Below are 13,076 nucleotides of genomic sequence, written 5' to 3' on the forward strand. Positions count from 1 at the left end.
GCTCTTAATATATATGTATATCCATATACCAGTGTATGTGCATCCAAAGGGATTCAAAGACCAAATGCCTGAAATTCCATTTATCAAATGTTTTGTTAATTTAAACTTTCATCAATATCATATATTTTGATATGTCAACATTGATGCACCGCAATCATTAAACAAAGTGAATTAACATGAATATATTGGTACTTCCATATTAATGAAAGTTTAAATATACAAACTATTTAATAAAAGAAATTCCAAGTAATTGGATGTGTATATGTAGACTTCCCACACCCTTCCCAGGGGATTGAATTGTGGGGCCCAGTCCAGTTTTAATAATACGGCCGTTTACCCCAATGGTGCTAGGTAATCACACTGTCTGCTGTTTTCTTTTGTGAATTTTGTTGGCACAGAGATGGCTCCACAGGTGCTGAGCCACCAGGGAGCCAATTAGTAAGCCTATATGTCCTCAGCTGATTTACCCTTTAATTGAATTTTTGGGAAAAATATTTCTTTCTAATGCTATTAATATTGATATTGTTATTATTGTGTTGAGATTCTGTTTGTTATAATGTTATTACTATTGCTAATAACAGTAAAAAATATGAAATAATCTTAAATATCAAGAAAATGGGTTAAACAGGTGAGCTAAGTAGGACTACTAAGTGACTCCTTGGTGATTAAGCGCTTGGGAGCCATATGTGTAAAGACAACCAATAAACAAAAAGACAGTGGACATGGCATCCACTCTTGCTATCCAGGCAAGAATGCATGCCATTAATTAATATAACCAGACTTCCAAGTGGCAATCATGAATTTTCTGGGATAATCTAGTGTTTGATATCTACACAATCCATTAATTCTTCTGCATAAATCTAAAAATCAGGGTAATAAAATGCATGTCAGACCATAGCGCATTTTGTAGCTCTCACCTCTCTTGTGATCTTCATGTGTATGAGGAGTGATGCAAGCTCGATTTCCTCGGAGTATCCATTCTTTAGGGGAATGCTGCGGTAACCTTCACGTATACACGTCACCTGTTGAAGTGAATCTGCATTACATGCTTACCCTTATAGCCACAATTTTATATATATATATCTTTTTTTCTAAGAATTGTTTTCCTTTTATCTGTTACTAAAAAAAAATATGTTAACATCTTTTCCATTAGACTAAAATGCTTTCTCCCAGGATTGTCTCTCTCCTCTACAGCAGTTTTGATTTGTAGAAATATAAGAATGAGAATGAATATATTCCACTGCATACTTTTTTTCTACATGTCACAATCAACTCTGTCCATAGGTTTTGACTTATCATACTGTATTAGAGGGAAAAGATAGAAGAATATACGGTAAACAAGTTATATCTACTCAAGTTCCTGAAGTTCAACTGCAGCATGTGTATCTTAATGACTGACACAAAAAGATACATCTTTTCATAATTTCTACTTTACAATAAAGACTGTCTCTACTTATAACCAAAGTCCATCCTATTTTCTCACCGGGTAGGTTGCCTGGCCAATCTGGTTGGGCTCCCCGAACATGTCCTCATCGTACACCACGAAACGGATGAGCGAACACTCTGGGTTGTGCACTGAGAACATCAGCTTCACGCCCCACACAGGGTTGAGTCCATTGTCATCTGGGAGAAAAAACTTAGGATATTTTGATCCTGTCTTCATGTTATGGCTCTCAAACTAAGGATCTCTTCATGAACATATACTTTTCATATTTCTATTTAGTTTTTATTTTCTTTACTTTTTTATTATTATTACCTTTTTTGAGATTTTTTTTTTTACTTATTTTTATTGATTTTATCTATTTTTTTTTATTATTATTATTTCTTTAATCATTATTATACATATACTTTTTTTTTTTAGGAAAATAAGCAACAGATCAGTCAAAAGTTACACTATGGGCAGGGACAGCAAGGAAAACATTTCATGTAGAGTACACCAGTATATCCCCAGCCTTTAGTACCATAACCACAAGACTGCAACATATTTCATTTCCTTTTGAGTCAGATGCACTACATCCTTCTCTCATATGAAATAGTTTCCCATTTTCTAAATGTCTCTGCCACATAGATGCCAGATTCCTCCTAGGTGTCTTAGGTGGCCTCTAACCTTAATGGCAAGAGTTACTGTTCCATATGGTAGGGCCAGCCGGGCCCCTGCCACCTGTGAAATTGTGTAGTGAACCCCAAAAAACTAATTGTGTTATTACTGCATTAATATAGAATTTCTAGAAGAAACTGAAAATCTGATACAATGTACTTCACGATGTCCATTTTTCATTTTCTGTTTACTTTTTGTAGTTTAAACTACCAGACTAAAATATGATTTTGAAATGACTAAAAGACAACTAACTTACGGACAGCTCTGGTGGTGTACTTCGGAGCATTGTCGTACTCACAGCCTATGGTTTCCACCTCAACCAAGGGTGAAATGAAGCCTTTGCCAGATTTGCTCAGGTGCCGTGCACCAAATATCTGCCAGGGTGAAAGAGGGACTTGATGGTAGAAGAGAAGAGGACAACATGAGAAATGGGTAAATGCACACCAACAGGATGAAAGAAATCAAATTCCCTAGATATATCTGGTGCAAACTGAAGTTTTATTTAAAGAAAGTAAAAGCAAGAAAAATTACACAAGCACAACCACTTACCATATTTCTCTTAACTTCACTGACAATAACAACTATGGCTTTATAGACCAACACTATTAGCCTTAGTAACACAGTGATTTGTTCTACATACCTTTATGGAAAGGTTGAGGGGTCTTGGGTTGGGCAGGGTGAGGGGGTTGCCTGGGTCATAGTCAGGGTTGTTCTGGAATTCAGGTCGCAAGACATAACCACATTTGCCATTCTGCATAAACCGCCCCTCGTTTAGCTGCATAGGTTTGTCTGGAAGAAGAGAGATCTCTATTGTTCTACAATACCATTACTTTTCCCTAGCTCTGGAGCCGGACTCAGGCCTTGGATTACCATTCTTATGGCTAAATCTAGGAAACAAGGGAATCCACACCTAGCCTGTTCTTCTGGTCAAAGTTAGCTTTGGTGATGAAAAAACAGGAGATAAACTAACATGCCCCATGTTGTTCATAAAAAAAAAAACACAGCATTCAGTTGGACTATTTACTTCTAGCAAGTAACGGATAATCACTGCTTCTATTTCAACTTTTAGGGAACAGACATCTCAGTAACATGATTTTCTTGCAGGATATTTATAACCCATTGTTTCTACTTTTGACATAAATTTCAAGGCTTGTATTTTCTAGCTGTGCCCATGTTCATGAAGCTTCTGTATAAGCTTCAATCTTCTGGGGACAGATGGCATTTTACCATTTCATGACAAACAATCAGATGATAACTCATCATAGCCCTATTACCAGGGTGAGTTCTTGCATTCCCTACAATAATTAGAGCAACTGCTCCATGTGGAGTGCCACCCTGATATATGCCAGTATCCCCTAAAACTTTTTCTAGTCATTATTAGGTTAAAGTGTTGGAATGGGGTTTGGCCAGCACTTAATTTTGGAAAGTAATTCCCCTAGGAAACTGGGCAATGTGAATGGTTCAGGAACCAGAACTAGATATGAGTAAAGTAAATGTTACTTAAACAAATTTAAAAAATTCTGTTCATCATTTTTCTCTATCAATCTTTCTCTCCTTATTCCTTTCTTTTCCAATGTCCACTCCTTTAACACCCTTCTTCATCCCCCCTCTCTTTGCTCTTCCTTCCCCATCTCTACCACTTCCTTTCTCTCTTCCTCCCCCACCTCTCCCCCTTCTTTTCTCTCGCTTGCTTCATCTCTGGTTACTCTACGAACCCACCTCCTGTCTGGTAGTTGAGGGAGACCATTTGGCATCCATGGTTCCACATGGGCACTGGATTGTAGTTGGTGGAGTCCAACCGCGATGACTTGGGGTACACACGGCTGAAGCCAACCTGCGAGTCAAGAGTGGATATATTATTCTCTTTCTCTCTACCATAATGAGTAATAACAGCACAATGAGTAATAACAAAATGATTTAGCAATATAGTTAATAATAATAATATTATCCAACATAACTATCAACAATAATAAAAATAATATTATTTAAAATTATAAAGATTAATAATAGACTTTAAAATGTCCTTAAAAATACATTCTGGCCCACCTTATGGAATTTGAGCAATCCTTTAGGGCAGCTGAGGATGAGGCTCTCCATCCTGTTCTCAGGAAAGGATGAGACCTCATTGTGTGTGCCCCCATAAACAAACTGCTTGCTAGGGTCACACCGCACTGCTCGGAAGTAAACTACCAAATTGCTCATCTCCTGCTTGATGCGCTGCTCTGGTTTCCTTGTCTGTCTGGTCTGGTTCTGAGGAATGAAGGAAGGCTTGGGTAAGGACACTTTCTGGACAAGATGTGTGCTTTTGTACATCGAGTCATTCAAAAAGCACAGGATGGAGAAGCTAATGATCTGCTGTGTCTTGCAGACTTTGAGCAATGGTGGGGGAAGCTTCATTTTACTAATGTCAAGGAAGTTAAGGAAAATTCCTTTTATACAGCAAGAGACATTATATAATGTTTGCTTTTCAAATCATAAAGGAAGCCAAAACTTACATCATCCTGACATCAACCCCAGGGAAAGTATCTAATCAGAAAGAACACTGTAAACAGGAGCACCAGTAAAAAAAAAAAAAAAAAATGAGGAAGAAGAAGAAAAGAAAAGAGAGAAAGAAAGAAAAAAAAAAAAAAGGATGACTTACCACAGCTGCTGGTGAGGAGACGCTCTCAATCTTTTTAACCCACTCCTGCGCTTGCTGCTCTGAGGTGCAGGCCAGCTCCACCACCTGGCCTGTTTGTGTAGTCAGTCTACAAGGGGGAGAATCATTCCACAAGTTACCCACACAAGATTGATAACAATGACATTTATATACTGGCTGAAAAGAAACTGGTGGCCATAAATGGTTCTAAAATATTGATCAATATTCAGTTTTGGTAACTGAAGCTTGCTATTTTGAGCTATCAGGATAGACTGTGAAAATACTGATTAATATTATTGAAGCTACCATATGTGATCAATAATACTGACATGTCAGTATTATTGATATAAAATTCAACTTATTTTGATGTCAACATATTGACCAGTCCTTCAATGTAACTCAAACACTGTCAACAAAACTCAAATTTGATAAATATTACTGATTATACACAAACACAGTCACATGTACAGAGATGAATAGGAAAGCAGCCACATAAATTAAACTGAATTGTGACATTTTGAACTTGTCCAGACAGATAAACAACTGGTTATCTATGCATCTGCCTAGTTTGGGTAGCCTGAGAGAAGAATAAATGCAAGATATATATATATATATATATATATATATATATATATATATATATATATATATATATATATATACACACACATATATATATATATATATATATATATATATATATATATATATATATATATATATATATATATTATATATATATATATATATACATATACATGTACATGTACATGTACATGTACATGTACATGTACATGTACATGTACATGTACATGTACATGTACATGTACATGTACATGTACATGTACATGTACATGTACATGTACATGTACATGTACATATATATATATATATATATATATATATATATATATATATATATATATATATATATATATATATATATATATATGTATATATGTATATATATATATATATTTATATATATATATATATATATAATTATATATATAAAATAATCTCAAAATACATATGAGGATGTATCAAAGAACAATGATATAATCTCAAAATACATATGAGAATGTATCAAAGAACAGATATCAAGAAAAAAAAGAAAAGAAAAAAAAAAGAAAAAAAAAAAATTATATGGAAGATCTGGAGAAATAAAAAGAAGAAAAGGACCAGAATGAGAAAAACAGAACAAGAGAGAATAGAGAAGCGACTGCAGATAAGGGACCCACTTTATAATGGACACGATGCCCCAGCGGTTGGTTCCTGTGACTTTCTCGATCTTGGTGCCGGCCCTTGAGATGTCAATGCTTCCCTTCTGCAGGCTGCCCAAGACTTGGTTGTCTCCTCCCTGCATAATAAAAGGTTAATCAACCAAAAGCAAATTAATAACCGACAACTATAAACAACTGCCCAATACTTGACTCTCTCCTCCAATTTTTTTTTTTTTTTATTGCAACAAAAAATTAATAAAACAAACAAAAAATTGTCTAGCTCACTCTCTCCTCCATATTCTCTGGCTCAATCTCCTCCACGAAGATAGCTGGGAACCAGTGCTGCCTCCGTCCCCCGTAGTCGCCCGTCCACCACTCCTTTTCTGCTTTTATCACATTCTGGATGATGGCATGGCGTGGGAAGGTCAGCTCATCGTCCTTGTTGGCACGGTAGGAGTACTTGGCCTTTACATGGATCTGAGGGGGAAAGAAGGCAGAAGAGAGTAAAATTTATTAATCAATGTCTGTACTTTATTTCTCAGGGTTTCTGCTTGTCAAATTGATGAGAAAGAAGGCGATTGATGAGTGTGGATTGAAAAAGGCGATAGCTTACATTGCTAACGTAGGCAGGGTCCACTACATAACCACCAGTGCCATCAACAGGATCCTATTAGAGGGGGAGAGAGAGAGAGAGAAAAAATTAAATAAATAAAAAATAAATATATAAAATAAACACTTTATCCTTTTCTAAGATATAAAACAAAAAAAGGTGATAGTATAATTAACACTTGAGTAAATAACATTTTTCCAAATCTAATATTGCACATCATCACCCACCATATCTTGGAGTCCTTGGATAACACGCTCTGTCACTGGATATCGCAACTTGACCCGGCGAAAGAGGAAGTTCCGCTCATAGTACTTGATCAGCTCCACCAAGCTGTCAAAGGTTGCTGTGCCTATGATGAATGTGCCATCCTCTTGCTTTACTCGGCAGTGCTTTGTCCGTCTCTCTGCTCTGGATGTTAATTAGGGAGTAATGAGCAAATGGAGTTCCAGCACTGTGGACAAGTGTTCTAATATATACATATTTAAATCCCTCAATGTCTAATGTCTGCAATAAATATCTATAATAATGATGCAGGCTTTGCCTCATCACTCTCCACTATCAACTCACTTGAATGATATGGCTATGCTTCCTGCCTCTCCACTTGGCCGCACTAAAAAGGCCCCGTCCTCAGGTATCCTCCCAAGGTACTGCTCTGCCTCATCTCTAGTCATGTTAGCATGGTACCACTCCATGCGCTCATGGCTATTTGGCTGAGGTACAGCTTCTCCCAGCTTTATTGATACTTCCTGGAAAGTTATAGGGAAAGGAACCTTACAGATACAGTATCCTATTTTTAATCAAGACTGAACTGATGTGACAAAGCAAACTCTCATTCTCATTTCTGTCTATTAATTTTCAACTTTCTCTTTTCCTCCCTCCTTCTGACTCTTACCTGTGACAATATGGGGTAGTGCTTGTAGTGTTCAATCAGCCCATAAAGTGTGTCAAAGGAGTCATTGTCTTTGAGCCAGTACCTAGTGTTGTCGCCTTCCTGTCGGACACGAATGCGGCAGTGACTAACTTTCCCTCTGTACCTGAAGGGGGTCACAGGAGAGAACAGTGCTAAATTACAGTGCTGAATAACTTACAAAAGCATTACACAAAGTACACAATGCAGTGGGTCCAGGTTTGGTAAGACTGGAATCTACTCAAGAGTGTACAGTTCTCATTCCTATGCTGCAGTCTTGATTTCTTACATCAAACAGCATTGCCAATGGTATGATTCAAGGCACTTACTGATATCTACATTAGCTGGAGAGTGAACTTTTTCCTCTAGCTTTTTGTTGTTTCAGAGCAGAAATGTGTAGGATTAAAACTAACATCTGCAATGCCTATAAAAGCAAGAGAATTTTCATTTAACAACTTGTATGAAGATTTACTCTATGTGGTATGAGCAACACAGTAATGCTACATCAAGACAAAAATCAATACATATATATAAAGGGAAGATAAGGAAAAAAAAGAAGAAAAAGTCATGCAATATACACCAAATCTGGCAACAAAGTATTCTCGGTCACAGCCAAAATACCCAATACCCCAATTACAGAAGGTGCACTATTACTTTCTAAAGAAGTACTTACCTTGTTGACTCATTTTGATGATAAGATTGGTTGCCATTAAGGCCATTTCATCCACTCACACCAGATGACTTCCAATCACATAATGGCAAACCAAGCCAAATACCAAGAGACAAGCACCCATGCTATGCACAGTCAAGCCTGCTCTAAGCAGTGCATGATAAAGAGCTATTCCCTTGTTTGACCTTGACTGTGGGCATTGAGGAGATACAGTCCTCAAAAGTAGACTTTAGGCATAAAGTCTCTGTAGTGAGAACATATTGTTTGTGCTTTTAATTCCTAACTCAAGTGGCTGACAGCATGAGATACCTAACACATGGCTTGGTATGTTGTGAGTAAAAATCCCATCATGAGTGGGTTAAATGACTCAAAGACTAGATCCACTACATAACAAACCTTGAAACCGCTGAAGCAAAACTGCATGAGACCTGGGGAGAGGGAGGAGGGGAGGAAGAGAGGAGGGAGGGAGGGAGAGGAGGGGAGGAGGGAGGAGGGAGGAGGAGAGGAGGGAGGAGAGAGAGAGAGAGAGAGAGAGAGAGAGAGAGAGAGAGAGAGAGAGAGAGAGAGAGAGAGGAGAGAGAGAGAGAGAGAGAGAGAGAGAGAGAGAGAGAGAGAGAGAGAGAGAAAGAGAGAGAGAGAGGAGAAAGAGAGAGGAAGGAGAGAGAGAGAGAGAGAGAGAGAGAGAGAGAGAGAGAGAGAGAGAGAGAGAGAGAGAGAGAGAGAGAGAGAGAGAGAGAGAGAGAGAGAGTGAGAGAGACAAAGAGAGAGAGAGTGAGAGAGACAAAGAGAGAGAGTGAAAGAGACAAAGAGAGAGAGAATGAGAGAGACAGTGTATGCCCTTACCAAAATGTGAGGGTGTGATCCCCAACAAAGTTTTCAGAGAAGCGCACGAGGAAAGTCCCGTCCCCGAGATGGCTGTTCTGGTGGACCAGCTCCTCCGCCTTCCCCCTTCCACCTGGCAGCCGCCCGTGATACCAGGGTTCATGCAGGTGCCACTCTTCCTCGCTCACCTGTACAGCGATAAGAAGGAGAAATCATATTTTCTGGTGGAAAGAGACAATCTATATTTTAACCCCTCAAGTCTGACAGCACCCTGACTGAATGCATTTGTACTTTTGATGTTGGGTCCAAGTTGGCTCAATTAAACATATCCTGTCAAAAGGTGCTTACTCCCCCCCCCCCCAACCCCTTTTTTTTCTGCTAACATGGGGGGGAGGCAGTTAGGATGTAATTAGTCTGGCAAAGTTTCTTCCAGCTACAAAATGAAAAAACCACTTCCATTACCTCTACCCCTAGCAGCCCTTCATCTCCAATAATACAAGTACCTCACAGTGCCTCTTTCAGCATATGAATGAATATAGGAAATATAATATAAATATTCTTTAGCATGTATGCCAACTCCTCAAAAACAACCATCATATCCCCTCCCTCTTGCACTCCTCCATAAATTTGTCTTGTGGTCCACTACTGACTTTTTACTAATCATACAAAGAGATATGTTTCATTGCTTTATTGCTTCATTTTCTCATTTCGTTATCCCTGTGTTTGTTTGTCTGTCTGCCTGTCTGTTTGTTGCTCTCTGGCAGAGGTAACATTTATCCACTTTGATGCTCCACTGCTCAGTAACTATGTGACATGCCATCACCTAACACATTTTCTGGTGTGTGAAGTTGAGCTCTACAAACATCAAAGATCAAATCTAGCCTTAGTAAAAGATAAAATTGGATGTTTTTTTGTTGTTGGGCAGCAAGTATAGGCTTTTTACAGGTAAAAAAAAAAAAAAAAAAAAAACAAAAAAAACAAAAACAAAAAGAAAAAAAAACTATCAGGATTAACCAATCTACTACTACTACTACTAAAGAAATAAAAAGAAAGGAAGAATGGAAAGAATTTACCTCCTATCAGGAATAACCAATCTACTATACAGACAAAATACAAGCTAAGAAGAAAAATGATCAGTCATCATTACATACAATACTTCTAAAGTGAAACAGGCAGATCAGCTGAGCACTGTAATAATCTTGATAGCTAGGTCTATCTAGGATACAAGTAACCTTATCCAGACTTTATGTGGCATTAAAAAATATATTTCAGTTAGAACTTGACAGTATAACATCAAATCTTTTGAAGCAGGACATAAGTGATTCTTGCACTGTGAAGATGTCTTTCTCATTCAGACCTGCTACATATGTTACAATGAACATATATAAAGATCTGGGCATTACTTTTTTAATGCACAAATACCCAACCATCAACACAAAACCAAGACAACAATACTACAATTTCAAACCATAAGATTCTGCCCCAAATTAAGAATATCCTACAGCCCTTGGATCCACTAAAGTCCTCCTCACACGCACATCATTAAGCATCCTACGGCCACTGTGCTGGTCCTCGGACTCTGGCTCTTCATTTTGCAGCTCAGTGAAGTGGAGACGGTCCTGGGTGAGGGCAAAGAAGTGGGGCTGCCAGGCAGTCTGGTCCACTGGGTTCCTGAGGTAAAGGCGATCACCTTTGAAACTCAACTTGCTCAGGTCCATTTCTCCTCCAACTGTGGGTTGCCAAAGTGAAGAACATGGCTTTAATAAAAGAGGGTAAGTTGATTTGCCTTTAGTTTAAATTGGGTCTGTCTCTCCTGCACCTGCCAGAGGGATACTATCTCTTTTGACAAGGCACTATCCAATAACTGTGAACAGTTTTGCTGGGGCACTGGGAGCCTGTGACATTCAGGATTTGCAACAGGGATTTTAAGTCATATCAGGAATTCTGTGCATTATTTTCTGGAATTCCCAGATTTTACCACCTGCAAACTGGGTTTGCAGTCTCTGTGTTAATCTAAAAAGATTTGCATCTTTGTTGATAGTTACATTTTCCTTTCTGACTGTGAGAGAGATATCTTTCATGAAGTTTGTGTAAAGGTACTTTCTATCATAATAATTAAATTTTTCCCTTTGAATGCATTTCCAAAAAGAGACTTGGGTATGAATGTCACAAGTATCACTTTAGACCTTTTGATCTAAAAGTAATTGAAAATTATCCAAAATCAAGAACAGGGAATACAATAAATAATTAATAATAATAATAATACATAAATTTAAATAAAAAATAAAGATGAAAATGCACTCACACTCCTCATTGCTAGACTGAGCAATAGAGTCATTAGCATTGCAGATGGGAGGGGTAGCCTCGTCCACGCCTTCTGGAAGCTTCTTATGCTTAATGATGATCTTGCGCTTTAACTGCTCTGGGGACGGCATCTCCTGAAGGAGACATAAATATCAAGTATTAGTTGGATTGACAGATACAAGAAAAGAATGACAAGTGGGATGGAAACATACAATTCTGGTAAAAAAAACATTCCCAAAACAATACAAAAACTATCAAATCTAAATCCATAACAACAACTGCACACACCTTTTCATTAGGGCTAAGAGGAGCAGTTAAGAGCGCATCCCCAAACACCTTCTGGAATTGCTCGGCCATTTCCTTCTGCTGTATCATGCTGCAGTGCTGTTCTATGGAGAGTATCACAGGGTATCTGTAGGATGTTGCAGAGGGATTGCTTCATTAAAGAAAGGTAGTGGGTGAGGGGTAGAAGCAGCTGTGTGGAAATCCCATCTGGGACTCAGGATGAGATGACACTTCTGAGAAGAGTGAATTGTGCCAAGAAATCTGAAGTCTAGAGTGACATCAAAATGAAGAATTAAGCATGTGAAACATAAATTCAGCACAAATGAGCAATGCACAAACAAGGAAAACCAGAACAAAGGGAAAATAAAATCAGGTATCAAACAAAAATCTTGTGTACAGTCATGGACAAAAAAAAGAAAGTTCCTCTAGCCTTCATTATTATTGACTGTTGATCTAAACTTTGATATCCACTGACATGATTGAGTCTATAGCAAATGTATAGCTACTCTAGGCTGCAAAATGTGTATTGTCCAATCATGCTAACAAATTTCATGACATTTTATAAAAAGGCTTATGAATATTCAGATGAACAGACATGCCTGCCAATCTCGATAGCAGCCTCAGTTGAAGTGATGTCAGAGGTCAAGGAAAGAATGGGTAACTACTTGCAAACAACTGGTTTACAAGGAACGTATTGACTATCTGTACTTGGGCAAGTTATGACTGCTATAAAGACTGATAAGCATGCTCACGCATAAAGACATGCCCCAGTTTGATGCTTGTGCAAATGGGTCGACATCATATCATCATTTCTCAAAATCTATTAGAGAAACACCAAATATCTATCTTTATATTTTACAACATTAGTAAACATAAGGAAAAGAGGAATGTTACTGGACTTTATCCTAGCTGGTATGTAACTTGCTTCAATTACTACCTCTGGCCTCCTTGGTAAAAATGAAGCCATACTGTTTTAACCATTCTTTTTCTGATTCTAATGTCATCTTCACATGCGGCTGGTATCTAATGCCAACTAGCATGCCTGCTCACCTAATCATGCATGTATGTCAAGCTTTTTCACATAATGCCATGAAATCAATGCATCATCATCAAATACTGTTTTACAACAATTGATTACCAATTTCTTTTATGGTATGATCTGAATAAAGTTGAAAGACAGACTGCACAACCAACACTTCACATAACAGGCACCTCCCTCCTAACCACTTCCTTCCCATCTTTCCTTACTTCTACCCAGCACGGCAAGATAGCTTTTCTGAGACAAAACACTATTAGTGGATAGGTGATTGTAATTTTGTCCTTGACTGTACTCCAACAATGCATGGAACAGAACCAGTAGAGGGAAGAAACAAAACAGAAAAAAATGTAAAAAATTAAAATAAAATAAAAGATAAATAAATAAATCAGCACTCACTCAGAGGCCACAAAGGCGTGTTCATTGATGGTGTTAATAACATCCTTGAAGCTAATCTTGCTAGTGAGTGTGTAGCAAAGTGGA

General features: G+C 37.9%; 1 protein-coding gene across 1 annotated transcript in view; it reads right to left on the reverse strand.

Moving 5' to 3' along the window:
- LOC119584399 (1-phosphatidylinositol 4,5-bisphosphate phosphodiesterase gamma-1-like) overlaps positions 1 to 13,076 on the reverse strand; it is a gene marked incomplete in the record, with an annotated part of 22,045 nt that overhangs the window by 1,425 nt on the left and 7,544 nt on the right. The window contains 18 exon segments of the mRNA XM_037932980.1: positions 918 to 1,022; positions 1,484 to 1,623; positions 2,355 to 2,472; positions 2,739 to 2,887; positions 3,818 to 3,932; positions 4,145 to 4,348; positions 4,740 to 4,845; positions 5,978 to 6,096; positions 6,245 to 6,436; positions 6,573 to 6,626; positions 6,797 to 6,977; positions 7,137 to 7,315; positions 7,462 to 7,603; positions 8,990 to 9,156; positions 10,507 to 10,697; positions 11,274 to 11,406; positions 11,561 to 11,684; positions 12,993 to 13,068. Coding sequence (XP_037788908.1) covers positions 918 to 1,022; positions 1,484 to 1,623; positions 2,355 to 2,472; positions 2,739 to 2,887; positions 3,818 to 3,932; positions 4,145 to 4,348; positions 4,740 to 4,845; positions 5,978 to 6,096; positions 6,245 to 6,436; positions 6,573 to 6,626; positions 6,797 to 6,977; positions 7,137 to 7,315; positions 7,462 to 7,603; positions 8,990 to 9,156; positions 10,507 to 10,697; positions 11,274 to 11,406; positions 11,561 to 11,684; positions 12,993 to 13,068 — 2,495 coding nt within the window.

This window comes from Penaeus monodon, chromosome 18 (genome assembly GCF_015228065.2).
Source record: "Penaeus monodon isolate SGIC_2016 chromosome 18, NSTDA_Pmon_1, whole genome shotgun sequence".
Lineage (NCBI taxonomy): Eukaryota > Metazoa > Arthropoda > Malacostraca > Decapoda > Penaeidae > Penaeus > Penaeus monodon.